Below are 25,055 nucleotides of genomic sequence, written 5' to 3'. Positions count from 1 at the left end.
TTGACTAACAGTTGGCAAGCACTGTAACCTCAAATTAAGCCTTGTTAGGAGACTCAGATTAAGTACTGATACCAACAGAATTTCGGGCTGGGTTCTGGCCACCTTTGAAGCAGAGTCAGCTTGTCAGAGTTGTGACTAACTGGATAATGGCTTTGAATATCAGCTCTGGGTACCATGGCTGTCACTTCTCTTCCACTTCTCCTCTTCTCTGCTGCACGCTGGACGATTCATCTCTAAGGTTTTATTACGCTGCATTTGGTTGTTTTGTTCCACCAAACGACAACAGTTTTGGCAGGCAGACAAGGTACAAATGAAATTATCGCTAATATTATTACTAATGGTGGTATTTGAGGCTACCATGGAAATGTTAATTGTGTTTCAGAATCCAGAATTTAGATGCCATTTAATTCAGCTAATCTGGCTGCAGAGCAACACGTGGCACAGCAGAGATGGCCTGCTAGGGCTGGGTACCACCACCTGCTGCCAGTCCAAACCGGAGTGTCAGCCCCTAAGGACTACAGAGAGCACCCCGAGACACGCAGCACCTTACTTACCTTTTTGGTCAGCGAATCATCTGAGTCTGATGGCATCCTTGTGGAGACATGGAAGATGATCTCCACGGTAGAGGTAGCGTAGTAGGGTGCCGTCTGCCCCGTGCTGCCATTGCGCTGCAGGCCGCCCATGAACCCGCCGTGCGTGGAAAGATCAACCTGATTGATGGAAAGGCACCCTCAGAAGTTTGACAAGGCTGAGGAATAATTAGTCCTTGCTCATCTAGGAAGGCTTGGTGAATTTACCACTTGGAACTGCACAGCCATCCCAGAGGGAGAGAGGTCTTCCCTTGTGTGTTTGGATCCTTGCCTTTGGCAGGACAAGGGGAAGATAACGGAAGGAAGGTTTAAATTAGGTATTAGGGGGAAGTTTTTTACAGAGAGAGTGGTAAGGTGCTGGAACAGGCTGCCCAGAGAGGGGGTGGATGCCCCATCCCTGGGGGTGTTCAAGGCCAGGTTGGATGGGGCCCTGGGCAACCTTGTGTAGCTCCAGGCCTGGAGGTTGGTGGCCCTGCCTGTGGCAGGGGGTTGGAGTTCTGTGATCCTTGGGGTCCCTTCCAACCCAGACCAGTCTATGATTCTATGATTCTATGATCTGTGCCCGTTCCTGCACTTGCTACTCACTAGAAGTGGCCAGGCACAGAGTCCTTACCCCCACAGCTATCCAACCTCCCTTCCAGCACACAGTAAGGAAGGAAAGCATTCCACCACACGCAGCGGCCCTCGGTGCCCACACAGCATCACCAGCCCATTCAAAACAAGTATGACAAAGTGCAGAGGAAACAGAAGCAATCAGAAAAGCTGCAAAGGAAACTGAAGGCTTGTACAAAAAGTAGCAGCCTTAGAGGAAATTGTTCTGCAAGGTGCTGCACAAGAAATGCCTCTCTGCACACAAGCCCACGGCCAAAAGCTTGTTTCTTTTCCCAAGTGCCTCTGTCTGAGGATGGTACCTCTTCCCCACAGACCTGTGTCACTTACATCCTTAAACACAGGATGCAGCTACTATGTACTTAGAAGAAACAGAAAGGTTTGTGTCATTTCTGTTCCTGACACACCCTTTAAGCTATGGGAACTGAGCCCACACAGTTCTGCCCTTCGGAAAAGCAGCCCTGTGGCTGGGTAAGTGGTCTGATCACGTGAGAAGCTAAAAGGAGATGAAATTAAGGTAAAACCGTGGCACGGTTCTTAGTGATGCAGAAAGCAGCAACGCCCACCACAGCACGACCTGCCCCTCAAACCAGGAAGGACGCGAGCACACAGAAGTACCATGTGCATTTCCAGACTACTGCTGGAGAGCTGATCCTTTCAGTGCTGTTAATAGCGGTGGGCATTAGCATTTAACTTCTCTTGTTTCTTTTTAGAACTGAAAATCAGGCAGCAATTTAAGCAGTTTGGGGTTTTAAACCTATTTTAACTGGCTTACATTGATTTTTGTGAGGTCTTCGTATCAAGTACATTAGCTTGCATGAAGTTGAGCCTTACCTCCCAGCCCAGCCCAGCCACGAAATCTTCATAGGCCTGGCTGCCCCTGGCATTGGACAGAATGGAGCACTTGTCCTCCTGCCCCTCTGCGATGTAGAACACAGCGATCTTGTGTGTTTCACGGCTGCCATTAGACAGAAAGGGAAGCCAAAGTTAAACAGGATTTACCTCCAGTTATTCTTTAGCTCACCCACACTAGAAAGGCCAGACAGGTGCCTATGTTTCACTCTCCACATTGTCCCTTTGATGCACCCAACAGCAGCACTCCCGTGTGAGCGGCAGCAATAGAGTGGCACCGCTTTGTGTGTGCAGCAGAGCCTGTTCTTTCCTGGCATCAGCAGAAGTGCCGATGGCCATGCTCAGTTCCAGGGCTACCTGCTCACACGTGCACAACCTTGCCAAGACAGGCAGGCTGTACAGGTGTCACCAGGAGCAGAATCGGACCCGCAGCATTTAACCCTAGGGTGATGATTGAGGAGAGAGGAAAACCATCATTGGCTTTCAGGTCCTGGGTTGGCTTCTCACGGCTGACAGCACCAGTTGGCTTCCTCAAAACCAAGCTGGGTGGAGTTGGTATGAAAACTGTTGGGATGCAAGGAAGTCAGAGCTCTGCAGCACTGCAAGCATCTTTCAAATACCTGCACATGAGGTAATGAAAAAAACCCCATAATACTCAGAAGTTTGGCTGTGAGCAGTTTTGTGGGGAGTACCGCTCTTGATGCAGGGATCACCCTGCAGAAAACAGTCCTTCCTGCGAGTTGAGCCAAGGTCACATCCAACTTTAGGACTTCTTCCCTCCCCTCCCAGCTAAAGAAAACAGGAAACAGGCAGCTGCATCTTATTGTTTGCTACTGATTCTGAATCCCATGTATACAGTGCAGGGAAAATCGCTTGTCTATGCCAGCTCCAGAACACTCCAGAAGCAATTCGTTTTCCACACAAACATCCATATTGCTAGCATACATGACAGTAATGAATTTTTGGGACTGGTGACATATCCCTCTCTGGAAACACTGCCCTGACAGTGTCCTGCTTAGTAAATTTCACCTACCACTGGCGGGAGTCCAGGTTTTTCAGTTCCCGCAGTAACTTCGAGTTCTTCTTCAGAAGATGAAAGCTTTTTCTGTAAAAATAGTAAGAAAAAAGATTTGCAGGAAAAGGCAGCAGTACAGACACAGCGCTTTCTCAGTCAAATACATAAGAGAAGGGACTCAAGTTAGCATGATTTCAGTTGTTTTTGGAATTACTACTACAAACACCCCGCAGATGTCCATTTAAAAGAGTCACTGAACATATATGTTCAAAAGCATGCTCTGAGTACCACCCAGCTAGGTAATTCTCACTTTCCTGAGTGTGTACGTGCTCGGGGGCAGAAGCAAGGACAGCAAGACTACCATGAACATGCTCCAAATCCTCTCCTCCTACCTTCTATCCCAGGAGTTCATTCCCAAGTCATTCAGCAACAACCGACAGAAGTAAAAGGATGCCTGAGGTTCAGCAGGACGCGGTTCTTCCTGCCGGGCCACCTTCATGCTGGAGTCTGAGCTGCACCGGAAGATGTACTCCTTTTCCTGAGCGCTCTGCCTTGTCAGAGCTTCCATGATGGCGTTCTCCTGGTCACAGCTCATACCGAAGGGCGGTGGGGACGGCTCGTTCAGCTTTCGCTGGGGGTGTAGAAGACATTCGGGACTGGTGCTGCCAATCTTCTCCAGCAACTGGTCCAGAGCATCTTCTCCTTCTTCCACTTGAGAAATGTCTTTCTGGGAAAGCAAGTGGTGCTCAGGGTTGCCTGAGATGACAAAGGTGCTCGTTGCACCCTGCTGTGGAAGGCAGCCCTCCAAAGGTCCGTACAGTACTCTGCCATCCCAGGAGTACTTCCCTGAGATGTCTCTGACAATTACCCTGACGCCTGAGGGGGCTGCGGCCGGCTCGGCGTCTGTCGCTTTCTCTGTGGGGATCTGGAGGTAAGATATGAGGGTGCTGTCATTGAACACAAAGAGCTGCAGGTTGGGGCTCCGGAAGACTTCCGAGGACAGCTCTGAGGACTCCACATAGGAGTTGTCATGGTTCTCACTAAGGAGACTGTGGAGAATGGCAGGGCCCCCGCTGAGCGGGTAGTGGCTCAGGTGATTCACCAGGTGAGTCATGACCATCCGTGCTGTTAAAGGTATCAGCTCCAAGTTCCTCCTCCGTTTCTCTGCAATGACCGATACAAAGACTAATCAGTAAGAGGTAATTAACAAGAGCACTTGCAAATGTCTGTCCTGTCTCAGAAGCTTGCCTTCATCATCCTCCAAATTCTTCCTCTCCAGCAAGATGTGTGCCATTGCTCCCCAGAAAGCCTACCTGCCACACGTTTTTATTTCCCTTTAGGCACGGGCAGACCATGGGTCAGTGGGAACGGCACATTTATGGGGCTGCAGAATTGGGTCCAAAGCACACCCGTTCCTCTCATCACCCACCACAGGCAAATTGCCCATGACAACAGAGTTGTGGCTACTGAAAAAAATTCAGGAAGGGCAGCTGGGTGCTTCTGAAAGAAGTTGGATTTGGGGATTATCTTATTTCTTGAAATTAATTCTGTACACTAAATTACAAGTAGCACCAAAGGCAAAGCCAGCTTCTTGGTCTGTTCCATGCTGCACAAATTACTCGCTATACAGCACCTTCATGTCTTTTTCTTTCTTCTGTGATCTCTGTAGAGATCAGTGTCAGCAGCAAGCTCCAACACTCATTTTAAAGTGGAACAGCCCAGCTTTCAGGGAATAGCTGCTGTCCAGAGAAGCTGTTTTCCAAAGATGAGATGTAACCTGGAAAGATTATTCCCTAGCTGCTGAATGTCGAGATGCTGTTCTTCACCACACCCTGTGAACTTACCCTCAGCGACAGTAAGCAGGTTGCCCAAATCCATGGAGGAGTGGCTCTGGGCTGGCTCAGAGCTCTTCACATTCCCCAGGGGTAAAAAGGGGTCGTAATCACCGGAGGAGAGGTCGGCCAGGCTCAGCACATAATGGCTTTGCTGAGTGTAGGTGCTGGAGCCGTTCACGCAGCAGTGCAGGACCTGCAAGGAGACATGTGTGACGCTGAAGTAACGAAGGGTACGTTACAGCACCCGCTTCGACACGCTCCCTGAGGAGTCACCCACCACCACTTCTACGCTGTGAAAGCCAGGACACAGTAAAACCACCTATGCCTGAACACAGCAGTTTTACAGTCACACCCTCAGCACTCTGTACTGAGCAGCTTGCTTCAGGGCTGACCCATGTACCTTAACAGCCCATTTCAATTAACACAAATATTCCTGCAAAGATTATTGTCCCTGGCATGTTTTAAGCACTTTACTTTTCTCTCTTCTCCATCTTCTGTCCATTCTGCATCTCTGATCTTCTACTCTAAACACATTTTACATTCTCAGCTTCCCACCTGTCCAACTCCTGCCCGCACTGGGAGAGCTCAGGGTTCTCCACAGCTTGCTCAAAATCCTTCTGCACCTAATGGGATCTGCAGAGGCCTCTCAGCATCTCCACACAGTAAATGTGTGGTACTCACTCTGTAAATGTAATCCAGTAAAGGAGCTTTGGAGGCATGCTGATCTTCCAGACCACCAGCAGACACCGGCTCCAGCAGCACTTTCATGGGCAATGCCATGCACCAATCCAGCAGGCAAAGCAGCAGGGAAACTATAAACTGAACAGAAAGAGAACACAGTATTTTGGGGTGTGCTACTATGTTCACCCAAAAGTGAAGGTTTAAAGTACACCTCTGGTTCCAAGCAACCTCACTGAACAGCATCTCCAACAGCACAAAGAATGGAGACTGCTCTCTTCAGCGACATACCTTTTTATCTGCTTCCACAGAGGAGTACTCAGCACTTGGCAAGAGGAATGCAATCGTGGCCACCAGGATCTACGTTAAAACAAACAAAATTCCACAGAGATGTTAAGCTTCTCGCTGTGAAGACAGAGTGGGAGCTTCACTTGAGTGGGCTATGAAAAAGCAGGAGTTCTCTTACGAGCATCTGACTGCCCTTGAAACCCAGCATCCAAGCGAGACCAGAGAAGTCTTGCTGAGCACTCTGGAAATTAATGACTACAATCCAGAGAAGTGCACTGGCCCCAGGTTGCCACAAGTACAGAACAGAACAGTAACTGCAGGCAAAAAGTTAACGGAAAGTCACAGTTACAGCAGCTCAAGTACAGGCTCAAGTCAAATCTGCACCCCATTTGCACACAAACACTGTAAAGCAGCTGAGGTACCTGAGTGATTTTTCTGGACAGAGAGGACTCATATTTCTGAAGCTTTTGCCAGTAGGAAACCAGCAGCTGAAGGACATCACAGGCTACCTGAGCGACCATTTTGTTAGAAAACTGTAAGAAAAAGAGAAGATGATTAAAAGCTGAATAAAACATCCAGATACAGCATAATGCATTTGGGTGTCCTACATTGTGAATGGTTTTGTACTTCTCTACAGGATACTCCCTTGGCAACACGGAACCACTGCGCTCTACTCCTTGTGGGAACATCCCAGGAGCCAGAGGGGTCTGAACCCTACTCACTGAGCGTAACGAGCTACTAACTACACACAAAGTTTCAGCACTGGGAGCCGTCTTTCTGAAGATGGCCAGTAATGCCACAATACGAACGCTGTGAAAACAGCAGCTGTGTGCTAAGCTGCATCCTGTCCAGGCTCCATGTGATGAACAGACAAACCAGCAACTGCCTAACAGAATTAAATCCCTTTTTTTCCCCAGTGCCAACTGATCAGTCTGTCCAAGCAATACCTTTAGTGTCACACCTATGACATTGATGGCTTCCTTCACTTGGGGATGGTTTGTGCCATGCGTTAGTTCCTCACAGATCCACACTCCCAGGCCACAGATGGCTATGCACCTTTTTGGAAAGAGAAGGTGCTTTTGTCAGAAGGTCTGAAAGAGGGTTTAGAAAGAAGGAAAAAAAAGAGAAATGCACAAAAACATGATCTGCTTTGCCCTCCCTCAGGTCACACAACAGGCCAACACCTTTGTGGCGTGGACTGAACCTCATCTGGGCAGGGCCCAAGTGAGGAACCCATCAGAGAGGACCAAACTGCAGGGCAGCAGCACCAACCCAGTAGCACAAGGACTGAAGGCAGCAGCACTGAGAAAGACTTGCCCACTTCTTTCTTTTACTCAGAATTTTACCTTGCAGCTTCATTTGGCTCCTCTGTAGCATTCTTCAGTAAAATGTTTATAAGCTGGCACTGAAATAATAAAATTAATTAGAACAAGCATCTTTTGCATATATCCACTCACTTATTTAAGGTTCTTTAACTTTGACACAGATGCAAGTGAAGTAACAGAGTCTATTCTTAAAGCATTTTTCCTGCATGCCAATCTTAATTTTGCCAAGGGAGAAACACTCACTGATTACACCTCAAATACACAGCATATATTATCCTGGATAAATCTAATCGACTTAAAATCATGTACAAGCAGCAAGATGGAGATCAATTCATTTTAAGAGTTGATGAGTATTTAATAACTTCACCTTCACATCCACTGTGCCCTTGGTGTCCTCACCGGTCTCTGAAGTGGGCTGCAAGAATGGGAGCTCTTGGTAGGTGTTTGGAAAGCAGACAAGAGAGCCCAGGATGGTGTGAGCTTCTGAACGGGGAGCCTAAGGAAGGGAGAGTAAACAAGCCCATTTTCTTCATGGAACTATGAAGACAGAATAAGCAATGAGACTAGTGTCTGCCAGCATGAACAGCAGCCATGCTGGAGTCATGATGCAACACTGGAAGCATCCCCTCTGCGGGGACAGCAGCCTCAATGTGGCGACAGCAGCCTCAACACAGTGACCAGCACACCCTTATGTGCCCATGCTTTGTGCTGCTGTGCTGCTCTGCTCTTTTCCTGAGGCTGGCCCCACTCCTAGCCACAGTCTACATTTTTACTGCCTCCTGTCACTACACAATCCAACTATCAGCGATTCAGTGTCAATAACAAACACCAAACAGCCCAGGGAAATGCTGAGTGAGGGTTTTAAACAGTAGCCCAGCTCTGGTCTTAGCTGGCTGTGTGACACCAAGGACAGCACAACGCACTCCAACTGACAGTGTACATGATAAAAATGCGGGGAGAGGTTCTCACTTCAGTAAGGGCCACCCAAAGCAACATGGCATGAGCTGCAACTGCATTACACACCGCTGCCTCATCTCAGGTAGTGCTGGAAATACTCTGCACACCAAGCTTTGTGCTTGCAGGAGAAGCAGAGGCTTTTTATCTACAGAAAATTGAGGGTTTGTTTCTTATTAATACTTCAAGCTTTGGATCAATGCTCCAGCTGACTGGTGTTTTTTAAAGAGATGCCAGAAAACAAGCAGGTGCAAGCTCTGTGAGGAACACCAATGAAGCACAGCTAGGCTCCCCACGTTGAACCCCACAGGAGAGGGCTGTGTGTGCGGGGCTCAGCCCTGCAGACAGCCAGGGCACTTGGCTGCACTGGACAGAACGGTCTCCTGTTCCCCGTACAACCAGGCTTTTCTGCTTCACCAGGGCTGACAGAGCCTTACCCTTACTCTGGCACCCCACCAGCGAGGTGCCTTTTTACCACCCTTCACTAATGTGATTACATCTGCTTTAGTGCTGGCATTTCTTAAGAAATTCCACAGGACCAAGGGAGTCCCTTATCTTCAACGTTTGGTCACTGAAAACCCAGTGAGACTCTGACACCCAAGCCCTGTCACCAGCACTCAGGCGTGCCGCAGTATCAGCAGGGATACAGCTGCTCACGCTCCATCACCTTATCCCTCAGCTCTGCACAGCAGCTGCCGCGGTAGCTGCTCCGGAGCCTGGCTGGCAGGGCACTAACAAGCCTGCACCCTTTGGAGGGGACACCCCCACCTCACTGGGAAGCGTGTTGCTGGGGGACAGGGCAATGCCGTACTCACCTCCAGCGTGTCTGTGCTCAGAACCCTGGCCGCTGCCGTTATGAAGTCTCCAATCAGCATGGTAAAGCCAGGCAAGCCCAGGAAGAAAAACCAGGGTGGACAGTGCTTTATGACGGTGTTTAAGATATCCTGAAAGAGAAGTTATGCCTTTGAGAAGAAAGCAGAGGGGAAAAAAGCAAGCCTGAAGGAAGAGCTTGAGAAGACTGAGGTTTGCAAGTCACCAGTTCCCCACTAATCAAGGGGGTAATTCACAGGGCCACATGGACAGGCATTCAGCAACCTCCACTGTTCGCTCCTGGTGCACTCAGCAGGAAAGGCACAGTTTGTGTTTTGTACTATTTGTACTGATGAATTCCTGTTAAAAAGCCAGCACAAAACACCCACGTCTCCATGTCCAAGCATAGCTCCTCTCCTGTTAAGTAAGTCTGCGGTCCGACACATTCAAACCACTACCCCGTGTCAGACGAAGCATCACCCCACGTTACAAAGTGAGCCAGGACATCACTCCAGGCTCTGCAGCCATAGAGAGGTGAGCTGACACCACTGACTGCCACCTTCACACACAGCAGTAGCCTAGGACTGGCAGGCTGCTCCAGCATGGATGCTGTAGCTATTCTGGGTTAGCTGAGGAATACAGCCATGCCCAGTGCATGAGGCACCACACACAGTGTAGTACAACAGACCAACCTCTGCTACCCAGTTTATTCTAAATAATTAAGGCAGGAAGCATAGACAAGCCTTGGGAAAACTGAGCTTTGCTGAACTGCTGCAGAGACTTGATGAGGTAAGTGTAGGAGCAGACCAGCAGCCACAGGCCTGCTCCCCTCGTTCCCTGTGACATGGAGCACAGTCGAGACAGGCCTTTCAACTCTAACCCTGCCTCACTTTGGTTCTTCACAGCCTCTCCAAACCATTGCCAAGTCCCTGTATTTGAGCTCAGATTTCCTCCCCCCAGGTTTTCAGCAAGTTTAAAATTAGGCAGAAAGTTCACATAATCCTCAACTGTAACACTGCATTTGCTGAAGGATTCGATAAAGCTACTTCTATGCTGACTAGAAAGTGATTTGTCATCCCACTAAAATTCCAAGGGAACATTGCAAAGGAAAACCATTTTCAGTGGCCTTCTGCAGTGGTCTTACAATGTGTTAAAGGCAGCCACGTGCTCAATGCCTACATCAAGATGTGATATTCAAGCACATCTCAGCCTGGATGAATGACCTCTGTAACCAATGCCCTGGACACAGCGCAGACAGCTCTCCATGAAGTATCCACGGAGTAACATCCTATGGAATAACTGTGTTATACATGTTGAGTCGATAATGCTTTCACTTTCCTGAATAAGCTAAAATGCCACTCAAGTTAATGTTTAAACTAGTTTTAATCACTTCCTTTGATACATGCTAAAGTCAATATCAGTCAATGCAAACATTGAAAAGGAGTGAGCAGATGGATGCAGCGGCTCATAAAGTGGGTGGCAAGCTCCCACTCGGAGCAGAACAAAGGACCCACCTCTTTATAATTAAGGGTCTGATGAATGCGCTGGGCTCCTCGCGACACAGCGCACCTGTAATCACCACCAGAGCCAGGTACCGTGATGTGTTTGGTCTCTGAATAATTGGGCATCAGGCTACAGCGCAGCAGATGGGAGCACGCTGCTGTTGACATATGCTGCAATAAAAGGTCCCATGCTAACCTGGCCTGAAAGGTAACGCCACGTCGGAAGTACAAAGGCGGCCGCGTTAACTCCTGTCCTCACTCCACTGCCCCATCTGTCAAACCCCACCCGTTCACCCACTCTCAGCTGGGGTCACTGTGGAGGAGGCTTCAGCACTGAGGGAAGAATGGGAATTGTAAGCCACTCACCCTGATGTATGAGCAATGCCCATGGGCTTGCAGTGCAGTGTAGCTACTACAGCTCTAGCCAGCGCTGGGACAACATGCGTGTTCCAAACCGTATGAGAATGGAGCTGGACAGACCTACCCACTGCTCAGAAGAGGCACTGCTGCTGGAAAAGCTATGTCAGAAGAAACCTTTGAAATCAGTGTTTTTAAAAGCTGATGAAAGAACCCTCAGTCTATCTCTTCCCTCACGTAGCCTCCAAGGGACGAGCTCACGGCACAGATTGCACACTGAGGTGAGGCTGTAGAGAGGTGGGAGATGGTCTCTTCAGCCAGGGGACAGGAGATGGGACAAGGGGAAATGGCCTCAAGCTGCACCAGGGCAGGGTCTGATCAGATGTGAGGGAAAAGTTCTTCCCTGAAAGAGTTGTGGGGCTGTGGAACAGGCTGCCCAGAGAGGGAGCTGAGTCACCTTCCCTGGATGTGTTTTAAAAAGGGTAGATGAGATACTTAGGGATATGGTTTAGCTTAGAATGGGAATGGTTGGACTTGATGATCTTACAGGTCTTTCCCAACCTTATGATGCTGTGACACAGCACACACCCAGCTGCTCAAAGCCAGTGGTGTAGACGTGCACAAGGGCCCAGGCACAAACGTGTCCAGCCAAGCTGCCCTTTGGCTTCCCCTGCTGCTTCTCGGCTTGGCTCTTCCCTACCAACCTGTGGCAGTCCACACAATCCCATCCCAGTGAACAGGCGAGCACAGCCCTGACCACAGCCCTGCGGCTCCGCACCTGGCCTGGAAGGCGCTGGCAGGTAAGGACTCCCGTCCCAATTAGCAGGCTTTCAGGCAAACAATGGGCACGGGGCTTCACGCAGTAATTCAGTAGCATCATGAGCTTATCAGAAGGTTGGGGCTCATGAGAAAGCACCGAGTGAGAACATATGTCCTATCAGTGATACTGCAAAAATCAGGTAATTCAAACAGAGGAGAGTTGTTTCCTTCCCTCCACAGCGCTGTTCTCTAAATGTAAACTCTGTTCAGCAGCTTACAGCCTGGTAAATGAATCACTTTAATTGAATGCTATGTACACAGTAACTGGAAAAACATAAGCAATAAGAAAAACATATGGTGATGGCAATAGAATTTGGTTTACTCATTCTGTACCGTGTTGTTCCTTTACTTCTTTCATAATTGACCTTTAGAACGATAAATGTGTAAAATAATTTTGGTTTATTATGGCTCCAAACCTTTCAGCAATTACACAAAATGAAAATTTAAAAGGAAGTATTCATTCTGGAAGCATTTCCATTGTTTACATAATTGCACAGCTATAATTTAGCGTTCATGTTGTTAAAGAAAAGTGAAAAAAAGGACCATTATGGACTATTTCGATTCAAAACGATGCTCAGTAGTGTTAGAAATGGGGAGGAGGGGAAAGAAGGGGGCAATCACATGCATGTCTTTCGGGTGAATTAACCCTATAAATGGCATGATATTCCAGCAGCGGTTCATCTAGTGATCCCAGCAATCGGGTCAGCAACATCCACTAAGTGAAAGAAAATAAATACCTTACGCAAGTTCACTGAAAGGTCAATCGCAAAAATATTCTCCAGCTAATTTTTGCCCAAGCTTTGGCAGATTACAGGTGTAACCAGATAGCCTGCCATCTGCCTTCATCGCGCTTCCAACTGGCCCTCACCGGGAGCACCATGGATTTTTCACTTAGAGTTCATTCTGTTCCTCACAGAGAGACACCTCATTGGGGCCCAAGCTTACAGCACAGCAAAGATGATTATTTTACACAGGACTTAAGCAGTAATCTTTCATTTTCCTTTTTAATTTTAAAGGAACAAGCACTTCCCTCAACCTATCCCAGTTCCCCTGGCTGTCGTTACAATTCAGGTAGGAGTTAACTCCCCAAAAATTAAGTTCCAATAAAAATCCATGAAGTATTTTGACACCCTTGGGAAGCACGGGATTAGCCTGTCACAAAAATCGTTTCAACCCATCACTTAAACCCAATCACAAGTCAGCCAGCTTGGAAAGCAGCGGCAGCAGGGAGAGGCGTTTGAAGCGGCGAGCAGGGCTCTGAGGGCAGGGAGGGAGCAGCGGGGGGCAGGTCCCTAGGGCATCACCCCTAGTACTGGTAGAGCCTCTCAGCCACCCTTCTCCTCCTACAAGGATCCAGGCTAGGAGCATTGCTGTTAACTTCTCGGGCTGCAGCTGGGCCCGCAGGCACCCAGCCTGCACGTGCTGAAATTCAATCTCCCAGGACATCTGCCAGCTCACTGGGATTTGGGCTTCCCCCCCCCGCCATCCTGGAAGCCAGTTTGGCCCTGAACACCACCAAACCCTCAGCACAGCCCCTCCTTGTCTCCTCACTGCCCTTTCCACAGAGGGGTGCTGAAGCCTGTGTCCTTCTCACACTCCATACAACCTCCTTGCCTACGGAAGCGTTCTCTTCCCAACACACCCGGCAAGCGGGTGTAACCCTGTGTCTATCTAACTTTCTTGTCCAAGCTCACCCCCAAAGCCAGCAGCACAACTCGCCGTGGCAGCAGGTTGTCCCCAGCGCCCTGAGCGATGCTACAGCCCTGGGGCAGGGTGACACTAAGCAGCCAGGGCCCCAAAACCTGGAAGGACTGGAAACCAAACTCACACAACTACACGGGAAACTTGTGCTACATCTTCTCAAACCAAGAGTACAAACTGAGACAGAAATAAGGCAATGCCATAAAAATCCAGACAGGTTTTAAGAGAGGTATTGTTTCAGCACTAAGAGAACTGAAGAATCATAGTTATCTCAACAGTTGCTTCTCTGAGAAGGGGGCTGGACAGCGCCACAGTGTTTTGGAATTGTGTTTTGGTGCTTTTGTCCTTCAGCAGCACCAAAGCAGCCTGGAAGCAAGGAGATGCTTATGTGCCTTTTCGAGTTAACGAAGCAAACATTACTGGTGCAGTAAGCCACCAGGAGGAGGAATAAATACATTTCCTTGCCCAGTTCAGGCTTTTGTAAGATTTGTACACTCAGCACTGGACTTTGGTTTCACCTAAAAAGCTGTATTTATTGCCCAAATCAAAGGGCACACATGGCTGCCATGGCTACAACAGGGTTACCTGCCATAGGTCCCACCTAGCAGTGATAAGGCAGCTGTGCTGACCCACAGTGCAACAGAAAACCTGTAGCACTTCTTAAAATCACATCCTTAGAATGTTTCATGGTTTTCCACAGCCTGGATGGGGCATCAGAGCAAGGGGAGGTGAATCACCTTTACTAACCCACGGTGTGGTAGTGAACGGTTGGATTCTCCTTCCTTTACACTGGGGGTCAGGGAGAAGAGGCACCGAGCCTCGATGAGCTCCATTCATAGAGGAAGGGAGGGAGGAAAAAAAAAAAAAAAATCCAGGCTCACTACAGCACCAGAAAACCACCAGCTGACTTGAGCAGAGGAATAGACTCATCACCCACAGACCTGATCCCAGCCGCGAGCTGGGAGCCACCGCGACAGCAGCCTGCAGCTTGCTCGGGACTTCTCCCACCTGAGAAGGTGATGCAATCGTGGCAGAGAATTGTTCACTTCTTCAGACAGAGATGTTTGTTGTGAGACACTTCCACACGGGCAAATTAGATGCAGCTCATTACCTCGCTCTCTCCTCTCTCATCTGCTAAGCTAATTGCTACATCTTGAACTCGGAGTGCCATGGGAGCTCTCCATAAAACACACCCCTCCACTGCTCTTTTATATACTCCGGGGGCACGTTTGCAAAGTTAGGGCAGCACTTGGTGGGAATAACACTGTACCAATTCCCAAGCACATTCAGAAATGCCTTAGTTTGGCTTTCTACCACACTGAAATCTACACATCACAGCAGTGCGGTGTACTCCTACCCTTAAGGGAGGAGCAGAAAGGGAAATGCATTTCATAAAGAAATGTTTCTGATGCTAACTAAAACACTGATAATCACTCAGACCAAAGAAGATTCTGTCACTTCAATAAGTTGTGTGGCCACTTAAAAAGCTCCACAACAGCCACTCTGACTTCCTGGAGCTAGGCTGGCTTTCCACTGCTTCCCTCAATAAATCTTAACGTTTCACTAGTCATACACTGAAGGAAAATCCCCCCTGAGACTCCCCTCTGCTCCTTTCTCCTGCTAGTGTCCCTTAAGAGCAAGAGATCTGTGCTTGTGCTTAGTGAATAAGCCAAACTGGGCTGAAGCAGCACACCGGAGTAATGCAGTAACTGGAACCCCAGGAACTGTGTCCCCGTACCCTCGTGCCCTGCGACAACACCCTTCCTTCTACACATACTGTAACAGGTAGCAGCACACACCACACATGGCTGAGCAGCACAGAGAAGGACCCAACACAGTCAGTGGTGGGACTGCGTGGTGGCCGCTGTACATCAGCCCACTTCTTGCAGGCAGTCACAAGATCCCGTGAAAGCAAAGTGCTTCACAGTGCACAGCTCAGGCTTTGCTCCTCTTTGCACGTACAAGGAGGTACACTGGCCCCATACAACATGTTCCTGCACCTGCAGTTACCCTCAGTGTGCAAGCTGAGTAGTCTCTACACCCATCAACCACCTGGGCTAAGGATCTAAGGATCATGCTCCGTATCAACACACGGCAGGAGAATCCAGAGCTAAGAATCACAGCTAAGGAAAACAAACCTGGAAGGACACGGATATAAAAACTCGTGGTCAAGTGTGCCACCAAGAGGCAAAGCAAGCAAAACAGAGCAAAGCAGAGAAGAACAAAAGAGCAGCCTTAGTATGCCTGGGAAACCCTGGAACGCTGTGCACGCAGGGTCTGCCTTCACTTATAGTCCTGGCTTCCTCATCTTTAACTTCTGGACTGTAACTCTGCACAAGGACTGAGGCCCAACATATACTGCAGCAGCAGCCTGAAAGTCTGGGGAACTGTTACCACCCCCAAAACACACTAAACAGGGTAACAACAGCTCAGCAACAACACCACACTTCACATCTCCCAGCTCCTGTGCAGGAAGTGCTGCTCCAGGAAGCACTCACAGCTCAAAAGAGAGTGCACCCCTTAGCTCAGGAAACACTGCTGACAGCTCACACCCCTGAAAGCCTGTCTGCTTCATGGGAACGCGTAGATGAGAACAACCGAAGTCTTTAAATCACTGGCACTTCCCACCCCTGTGGCCCTGTGCTGGCAATGGCTGTCCCACAGATTTAAGGCTCTTCCTTTTTTCAAACTTAAGAGGGATTTTTTGTTGTTGATGGCTTTAATCTGGTCTAGACCAGGTTTTAAAACACACAGCTTGAGAAACTTGATGTGAGAGGATTTAATGCTGTGGGGCTTTTAAAATTCAGGGGGTCTGATCACAGTGTGTGTTGTCACATGGTCTGCTTTTCAGAGGGGAATGACGTGTTACCCTGTACACAGCAGCATTAGACCACCTGATGTCCAAACAGCATCCCTGAAATCAAAGATGAATGTGCTGTCCAGTACTCTCAGGTAACACTGCCTGGCAAAAGGGAAGCTCCCGATACACTTTGGTTTCTTCCCCGCTGATGCTTTGTGACTGGCAGCTGCTCATGTGGTTTCTCCTAAGCTTGGGAAGCAGACAGGACTCTTACAGTTTTCCAAAAGAAAACACTTTCCTTTTTCTCCCCCTGCCCCGTTACCTACGTAAAAGGAAGGTTTTCCAAATGCCCTGACTTTTCGGGAAGGGAACTGAGATTCCATGAGCAAGAGTCCAGTAACAATTCTTTCTTTCCCTCTCTCATCTCAGAAGTAACCAAGCCCGTGGAGGACCCTTGCTGCTGGCTTACCAGCACACCAGAAATGGCTCTGGGAAGCAGGAGTGCCCACCACAGGCAGGACTTAAGAGGGGTCTGCATGCCCTCTGCTGGCACCCACAGCTCTGGCCGCGGCTTTTACCAGACTATGTAAGGAAGAAAACTCACTCTTCTGGCTATAAAAACAAGGAAATGGGGTTAGAGATCCTCTATTTAGCCTGCAGAGTATTTCTTACAGCTTCTATGGGCATTTAACATTTCTCAAGAGCCCTCTTACCTCTCAACAAGCTAAGCCTTTTCCTCATCTGCCCCTGAATACTTCATGAACGAGGCCAATGCAGGACATGGGGACGTATTTATCCACAGCAAGAGTGTTTGGCAGCACCTCTTGGTTACAGCGATAAGATAACCTGCAGCCTCAGTTGTCCTTTCAGGCCCTCTGCACCAGCTGAAGAGAGCTGATACAGCGCTGAAGGATTAATCTGGAAGGGGAAAAGCCCAGAGAGGACAATACTCACTTCTCACTTTTGAGGAAGTCCTTGCAAGGAATAGCACAGGGCATTCCAAAGAGCGTGCTGAGAGCAGATGCTGCCCATGAAGTAAAGCTCTTTGCCCAAGACCGTGTCCAGCACTTTACCTCATGAAAGAAGGTCAGAACCTCTGTGCCAAGGTTTAACCCCAAGGAGCAAACACCAACAAGGGTCTGTGATGCAGCTGTGACAAGTCACTGCTAAGTAGTTGGTGTTTAAAAATGTGTAACTGGGAGAGCAATGAGGGAGTCAGGACTATGTAATCTGGAGAGGTACAGACTAGGCTACACAGGATCACGTCGTGAACGATTGCTGTGAGGCATTGCTTCCTTTCTGCACTGTATCTTCAAGCATGGAAATATAGACATTCCCGTCAGCACACAGCAATAAAGGAATGTTTTCACTGAGCAAAGCTTGTACCTGGTCTTGGCTTGTTAAGCCGAGGTGCATCACGAAATAGAAGTGAAGCAGGAAGTCCGAATTGGGCAGAACATCCTGCCGCCTGGTCATCATGGCGCAGATCAGCCGGTACGCCTGGAGTTTGCCTTCCTTATATTCGCTTGGCAGGGTGGCTGCCTGAAAGACAAAACCCTTGTGTTACTCCTTTATGTTCTAGCAGCCAGCTAACGCAAAACTATCGTCAGTAGATCTTCCATGAAGCAATTCTGGTGCATGAACTTGTTAAACAGATGGAAATCCAAATAGCTTTTGGAGGGTAATCGCTGCCTTAGCCAGCAACAATTGTAAAGATTAAAAATAATGTAACTAAACACACTCAGACTGAGTACTGACATGGAAACACACACCAACACGTGAAAATTTACAACTTACCTTGAACAACCACGATGCAAATATCCTGAGAGGAGGAATTAAGGCAGGAGGAGAGGGAGTGGACTGGTTGTCCACACTTATAGCAAGGTTGTCCCGTATCTATTGTGTTCAAAGAGGAGAGTTAATAAAGCTGACAGCTTGCTTACTTCATGCTCTTTATTTCACATCAATACATTTTATTTACTTTAAAGGCACTACACCCAGGGCTATGCTTAAGCCAAAGCTACCAGCAAAGCTCGTGCTACACAGCTCCCCACAGCCTAAGGAAGTGTTACTGGTTTGGGTCACACCAGGGGCCATTGCACTGAACGCCAGCCTTTGTGGTCTGTTCTATACTTCTCCTTTGCTACTGTTTCCTCACCCCACTTAGATTAACTGATCTAAATTCTCCTGTCACTGAGCAGGAGCAGCCTCTGTTGGGGATATCTACTAGAAATCAAACAAGATCATCTTTCTTTGTGACAGAATCCTCCCAGTCTCATGCTTGTGTTCCAGATGTTGATACTAAATCAAATTTAATCATAATTTTTACAAGAAATTAAGAGTAATTATGATTAGATGTAAACATCATGCACAATACCTTTGCAAGTTTATACCACAACTCGTAAAGATACCCAAAAACTTTTGCATGGATTCTAGGCGACTGTATATTGTTGACATCTCCAAGAATTCCCAAGATCCTCCTCCATAACACAGCAGCAGAATCAGGATGCCAGCCAATGAGGCTTCCACCAGCGATGATGCTGCAGTCATCAGCAAGGAATTCACTGCTGTCTGTAAAAGTAAGAGTTCCATGAATTGGAAATGCAGGGTACAGCATAAAATTGGGCATTAAAACATGAAGACAACTCCTCCTGCCCATCTTCCATCTCAGAGCAGTCTTCCCCATCCCATCACCTCTTCCACTGCTCCAGCTAGCACATGGTCTCAAGGAAAAAACCAGCAGAAAGCATAGGCTAAAGTGCCTTCCACATCGAGATGACAAAGCTCCAGAGGAGCAGCAGGACTGCCTCCACTCAAGGGTTGGGGCTGGTTTTAGCAGGGAGGCACATGCTGTCAAATGGAACATTCCTGCACTCCAGGAGGTTTATTCAATTGCTAACTGGCTTCCACAGGTGAGGTTTCTGTCTAAGAGGCCTTGCTATTTTGAGATCACACAGCACAAAATGCCTGGAAATGCATGGGAACAAAGGGCCTAAGAAGTGTGTGCTACAGTGCTGAGGATACATCAGGCACTATTGCTTTACACAGCAGCAGTTCCCCAGAGAGCAGTATGCAAGCTGAGAAGGTGAGCAGGGATTTGAGAAGAAATAAGAATAACAGTACAAGGAAAATCCTACACTAGAATGCAAATTTCAAACCTACCAACTTAAAATAGAAATCAATTTGGTTTTCTTGAACACTGGGGCAGACTAAGAAATCAGAAGGGATCAGCTATCAACCCAGCTGCTTAGCAGCACTTTGACAGAGTTAAGCAATCCAATCACGTTCAACTACCATTGTTTTCTGGATCACAATTTATTGGTTATATGTCAGCTTCAACCCAATTATCCAAATTCCTTGACTCTGGCTATTCAAACCTCATTTTTGAATGAACCTTATGAACAGAACTTGGTGATGTATGTCAAACAAAACATACTCTTTATAAGCAAACTAAACCGCATAAACTCCTCTTGAGCAGAGTCTAAACCGACACATGAATTGTCTGGACTACAGCACCTGTTAAATTTGCAGTGTCTGAAGGACTCAGCTGAATCCAGCGAGGTGCCTCAGGATCCACACAAACATCTGCTGGCACATGAACTTCGTGGTCGTCTTCAGAGGCCTGCCAGGGGACGAGGGCGATCTCCACTTCGTTGTTGTAGCCGATGGAGGCGTCGCTGCTGACGCTCTCACCTGCAGCGAGATGGCATGAACACAGAGCACAGGCCCTGCTGTTAAAGGCTGCATCAGCACAGCACGATGAGAAAAGCACCCAACATATCTGTCCTGAGACCACGTTACAACACTGGTTTCAGCTGCTACACTTCAGAAAAACACTGTCTGTCTCGGAACTCACTTTTTTCTCTCTCTCTGTAGCTTCCATGCAAGTGCTGCAGGTCTGCTTTCAAATCCAGCTCAGCTGTACTACTGCTTCTTTGCACTGGGACCTTCAGAGAAAAAAAATATCTCAGCTTATGACAGTTCTGAGAAATACATCATATTTTGGCAAGTCTGAGATAAGCACACAGTCATCAGAAACTAACTACAAGTCAGTCAGGATGCTTTCCTAAGCATTCACACTGCCCGAATACATTTTGGTGTCTAAGGAACCATGACCCTTTCCATGTCAGTCTTTATCTCCCTTTCTTGAACTCAGGTTTCACACCAATAGCAAGCAGGACTTTTTACTTTTATCTTCCCACAGAGCTGGTATCATCCAATACTTTTGAAAGTATTAAAAAAAACCAGGAAGAAATGAGAAGTCTTCTCTTATATCAGGGCATTGTTCTGCTGCAAAACAAGCCATGCAAAGACACCCATCTGTTGTTTGCTGCCTCCTCCTCCATCGCCAAAGGGATTCAGAGCCCACCTGCTGGAAGTCCTTCAGACACTGTTCTGCTTCCAGCTGACACTGCTCTGTCCCTCAGCAAACTCATTCTTCTTTACATCTGGTAGATCACCTTCAAACTCACCTTTGCTGCAACTCTGTGGCATCAACAGCAGCAATGTTTAACTTCTGCTAGGAAAACCGTGTTTCCCACCATGATGGATCATGTTTCATGTTTCCCACTGCAACAAGCAGCAGAAAGCCCCAAGGCCTTACTCCAGGAGCATGGTAGATCTAACTGCAGAAGGAGGGTCTGCTCTGAAATTCCTCAATTGGATTACCACTGCTGAAATGCCAGTTTGGTACCTGCTGTTACTACTGTTGGTATTTGTAATTAAGTTTCTCAAAGTCATTGCTGACCCACTGGCTGGACACTAACCCACCTGTTCTTTCTGCACGTATCTGAGAACGCAAATTACTGCCCCCAAAATGACAACCAGCTTGTGGCAATTGCTGTTGTTAATCTACCTCTGTAGCTTTTTCCCCTTCTGAACTAGAGGTGACAGCCATTCCCAGGAACAGTTGGCTGCTGCCTGACAGGCTGCAGGGTGGTCTCTCTGCCCTGGCCCACCAGGCTCTTGGTGCTGACAGCGTTTGGGTGTAGTGCTGCAATGTGAAGCTGAACCGGCTCTCAGGGTACACCAGCACTTTGTGCCACCAAGAGATGGTCCAACCGCAGCTGCCTCTTGCTGGAGGGGGGAAAGCACGACGCTGGCAGCGGCCCGGCAGCATATGCTAGTGAATATTTCATAACACACACCACACACACAATGGGGAGCCAGGTTAATTTTTAATTCCTTCCTCTGAGCTTACTTCTCTCCCTCTCCTTTCCTCCATGCAAAGCAGACTGGGTTTCCCTTCCTTTGCAAGACTCTGCTGCTCCTGAAGCAACCAGCAGAAGCACTCTGCAGAAAGTGTCTTGTCTCATTCTCTCCTTCCTAGAGCGAAGCCTTAAGAGTACTTTAGGTCTAAACCTGGGGGAGAGCCAAGGTCCAGAGACAAGATTCACCCCCTCTGTGCCATATTGCAATGTACCTCCACAAAGAAGATCGGCCTCAGTTACAATTCCCACCATTTACTCAAAAGTTGTGTTAAAAATTCACCAAGCTTGCCTGTCCTAATGTTAACATACACAGATATTCACAACATGTAGCTGGTGATACAAATTGTGCTGAAGGAAAGCATTTTCCCTGGCAATTTAAGCCATCAAACATTTATTCCAGTGCCCTGTAGCCCTGGAATAGCCATGAATTATTTATATTTTAAAAGTCACAAACTCCTCCTTTATATTTAATATTTTAAAAGTTTGTATTTAATTCTAAAAAAGTGTTGTATAAGACTAGAATGTAGCAAATTACATAAAACTCTGCAAGCAGCTGACATGGTCAGGAGCCACAGAGGGATCACCCCAAGCTGCACAGCAGAGAGCCACAGCTCGATTCCCACTCCCGTACTAGAAATGGGAGGAAGGGTCTCTCACACCTTCAGCTGGCAGGGTCTCTAGGAAGGCACCAGATCAGAAATAAAGCATCATTAGGATCTTATCAATACTCAGTCTCTACTGGGCCTTACTTGCTCAGCTTCGTGTTCCTTCTTTGTGTATCCCTTATTCTCCTGAATTGATCTGGAGTCTGAAGAAGTTAAATTATGGGAACTCCCAGCCTTTTTCCCTAGAAAGTAAACAAGAAACAAAGACAGCTGTAGAACCAAAGTACATAGAAAAGTGCATGAGAATCTGTTGCTTTTAGACGCACGTTTCTGGTATCTCTAGGTAAGTAATGCAACATCGAAATGAATCCACGATGCTCTGAAAAATCCTTTTTACGCACAGTCTACAAGATGGGAGGAGTAGAACTGCCTACTTGAGTGCACAACATTTAAACACAAGCCCAATAAAAAAAGTTTAAGAGCTGCATACAAAATGCATACGCTCAAAGGTCTCATTTTAACTGCCCCGCTTTAGAGAAGGTCACATCGTGCACCTGTGGCGCAGGACTTGTCCGACACAGCTCTCAGACAAGATGCCAACAATACATTTACTGAGAAAATGAGGTAAAATCCATTTCAGAACTGAGCTGAAAACCGAAGTAGGAGCTATGAGGCTGAACCACACTCAACATTGTCTCTTCAGAAGTACAGCATCGCTGTGTTTCATCAACATTACCTTGAAAAAACTCAGATGGAAGCTGATCTGTAATATCAGAGGTGCTGCTGCTTCGGGTTAGCTGCTGCTCTGGGTCTGCAAACAGGCCCGTGGCTTCTGCTCCTGTTGAATTTTCCAGCTGCTGAGACTCTTCCACTTCTGCCAATTCAATAAACACACAGATCATTTGCACCGCCTCAGAATTTACATTCAGAACTCCTCACCTAAGGAAGCTACATGAAAAGTGACCCATTCAAAACCCAAAAATTCCCAAGTTACAATGCTAGTCTGCACCTCCCAACTGCCCAAGTTATTGTTTAAGTTTTACAAAATATCATAGGAACAACTGTAAAGCTGAGAGAGATGCACGAGCAGCCTGAGCGGTAACAGGTCTGGAAAAAAGACACAGTACTTGGGGGTTTGGACCACCCAAGAGGATGGGCAGAAGGGCGTCACATGAACAAGCCCAGGCTCCTCAGTGCCAGAGCCCCCCCAGACTGCACCCTGCTTGCTCAGGAAGAGGAGCAGAGCCAAGGGGACAGGCTGGTGATAGAGCCTGAGTGCTGGAAAGGCAAGGTGGCCATGCTTCCCAACCTCACCTCCCTGAGCATGGGAAGGGGAGGATTAACAAGGCAGCAACTCAGACAGGGTACAAAATAAAAAAGGCCTGAGCTATGCGTGGTGCAGGCTCAGTTGGTGAGGACTGACTGAATCAGGCAGCAACTGAACGTGGGAAATAGAGAGGAGAGGCGTGAAAAGTCAAGTGAGGGAGCAGAGCGATGTGCTGGGAGGGAGCAACAGGAACCCTTGAGACGAGCTCGCAGCATAATGCCTTTAGAAGTGCATCTCCCTTCGCGTTAGGGCGAAAGAGACAGCAACACTCAGGATCAAGTGTGTTCCCATTCAGCAGTGGTGCTTTTAGCTGTGGCCGTGACCCTGGTTAAGGGCACTACCATCCCCAAGCTGATGGCCACTCTCTCCCCAGAAAGCAGTCGGGCGGTGGGCAGCGCACCCCGGCAGAACCACCGGCAGCGACCCAGGTGGTCAGCCCGCACAGCCAACACTGCCTCCTTTGGGAACAGCTCGCCAAAAGCGCTGCTGGAGCACCTCTTGCGAGAGCCCTCGTGTTTCCTGTCAGTGAAGAGCATGGGCTGCATTGTGTGTCTGCCGGATTTCCTTCAGCGTGCTGTTAAATACACACACGTTAACGAAAGGACCTTCCCAGCCCCATCTATTCCCCTCCACTTCCCCACTCTGCTTCCTCCCTGCTCCGCAGGCGCTGACACTGAGGCTGCCCTGGTTAGAGATGAGCAAGGAGCGGCCCCCGTAACACAAATAAAATGTTTTCTTTATTAAGGCATTAAAATAATTTTACTTTAGTTACGAGGGAGTGTAAATCTAATTGTAATTTGTGGTAATCTAATATCAAAAAGAACAAACCCTGCACCATGTGCAGTACTAGCAATGTTCTGAGCAGTCAGACACTGCGCGACAACTACGCAGCACAGACAACTCTTCCCCATCCTTTGGAATCAACAATTACAGGAAGAATCCTTTAGGAGGAAAAAGAATCCACATTTGTTTGCACAGACTTGTAACCGAGTGTAACTCTGCTGAATGAGGTTTCTCTTTTAAACTGAGGACCATGGCCAGCTGTGCTTCCCTGCCTGCATGCTTGCTTTGTGCCAGGTCGTGCCCCAAAGCATTCCATTAGCTTCCACGGCAGCTCCTTCAGGAGACACTGCTCTCCTCCTCCTCCTCCCTGAGGAGGTTACTACTCTGGGCAGTAAACCCAGGGAGAGAGTAACAAAGAAGCAGAAGTAGCTACTTTTTGCCACCCTTTGTAACTCTGAAAAGGGACAAGAGACGCTCCTGTTGCACCTGCTCATCAGCGAAGAGGTGCCACTGTCACTCAGCACCAGGCTGGGAACAGACTGGAGGCACGGGAAAGGGCAGCACTGCCAAACACCTCCTCCCACAGCGGGACAGTCCCCAGCTGGGCAGAAAGGGAGCAGACACACAGCACTTTCACCACACAAGGACATGCACACAAGCGATGACTTTAAAGTACAGTACCTGACAGCCTGTGAGAGCAAGAAGTGTAAGAGATACCAGGTAAGAGAGAGCTCACAGTGTGAAGCAGAAGAGGAACGCTTTTAGTGGCGGGCAAACCCTCATAAAGATGAACACAGTTGCTGATAGACTGGCTTCGCTTAGCTTCCAGGAAAAAATAAAGCAATAGTTATGTCAGAAAAGCTAACGAAATATTGGGGGTTCTGAATGTCACTGTACAATTAAACACAACACCTTTGAGGAAAAACAGTTTTACAATAGTAAGCCCAGAAGTATTTCCTATGAGCCGCAACCTGAGAACACGCAGCACTCTCCCA

General features: G+C 48.1%; 1 protein-coding gene across 2 annotated transcripts in view; it reads right to left on the bottom strand.

Moving 5' to 3' along the window:
- Positions 1 to 25,055, bottom strand: part of RALGAPA2 (Ral GTPase activating protein catalytic subunit alpha 2) — a gene marked incomplete at its 5' end in the record, with an annotated part of 103,929 nt that overhangs the window by 45,321 nt on the left and 33,553 nt on the right. Inside the window, 20 exons of one of the 2 annotated variants that reach the window (XM_084262504.1) lie at positions 555 to 710; positions 2,034 to 2,157; positions 3,085 to 3,156; positions 3,459 to 4,230; positions 4,911 to 5,094; positions 5,583 to 5,720; positions 5,871 to 5,939; positions 6,290 to 6,400; positions 6,815 to 6,923; positions 7,214 to 7,272; positions 7,560 to 7,688; positions 8,962 to 9,090; positions 17,522 to 17,677; positions 17,933 to 18,031; positions 18,513 to 18,706; positions 19,652 to 19,828; positions 19,992 to 20,082; positions 22,095 to 22,192; positions 22,687 to 22,824; positions 24,742 to 24,882. In XM_084262504.1, coding sequence (XP_084118630.1) covers positions 555 to 710; positions 2,034 to 2,157; positions 3,085 to 3,156; positions 3,459 to 4,230; positions 4,911 to 5,094; positions 5,583 to 5,720; positions 5,871 to 5,939; positions 6,290 to 6,400; positions 6,815 to 6,923; positions 7,214 to 7,272; positions 7,560 to 7,688; positions 8,962 to 9,090; positions 17,522 to 17,677; positions 17,933 to 18,031; positions 18,513 to 18,706; positions 19,652 to 19,828; positions 19,992 to 20,082; positions 22,095 to 22,192; positions 22,687 to 22,824; positions 24,742 to 24,882 — 3,146 coding nt within the window. The remainder of the gene's footprint in view (positions 1 to 554; positions 711 to 2,033; positions 2,158 to 3,084; positions 3,157 to 3,458; positions 4,231 to 4,910; positions 5,095 to 5,582; positions 5,721 to 5,870; positions 5,940 to 6,289; positions 6,401 to 6,814; positions 6,924 to 7,213; positions 7,273 to 7,559; positions 7,689 to 8,961; positions 9,091 to 17,521; positions 17,678 to 17,932; positions 18,032 to 18,512; positions 18,707 to 19,651; positions 19,829 to 19,991; positions 20,083 to 22,094; positions 22,193 to 22,686; positions 22,825 to 24,741; positions 24,883 to 25,055) is intronic. The other variant, XM_084262505.1, reaches the window with a different exon arrangement.

Source organism: Gallinula chloropus, assembly GCF_964237585.1.
Source record: "Gallinula chloropus genome assembly, chromosome: 3".
Classification (NCBI taxonomy): Eukaryota; Metazoa; Chordata; class Aves; order Gruiformes; family Rallidae; genus Gallinula; species Gallinula chloropus.
This window is presented reverse-complemented; position numbering and strand designations above follow the sequence as displayed.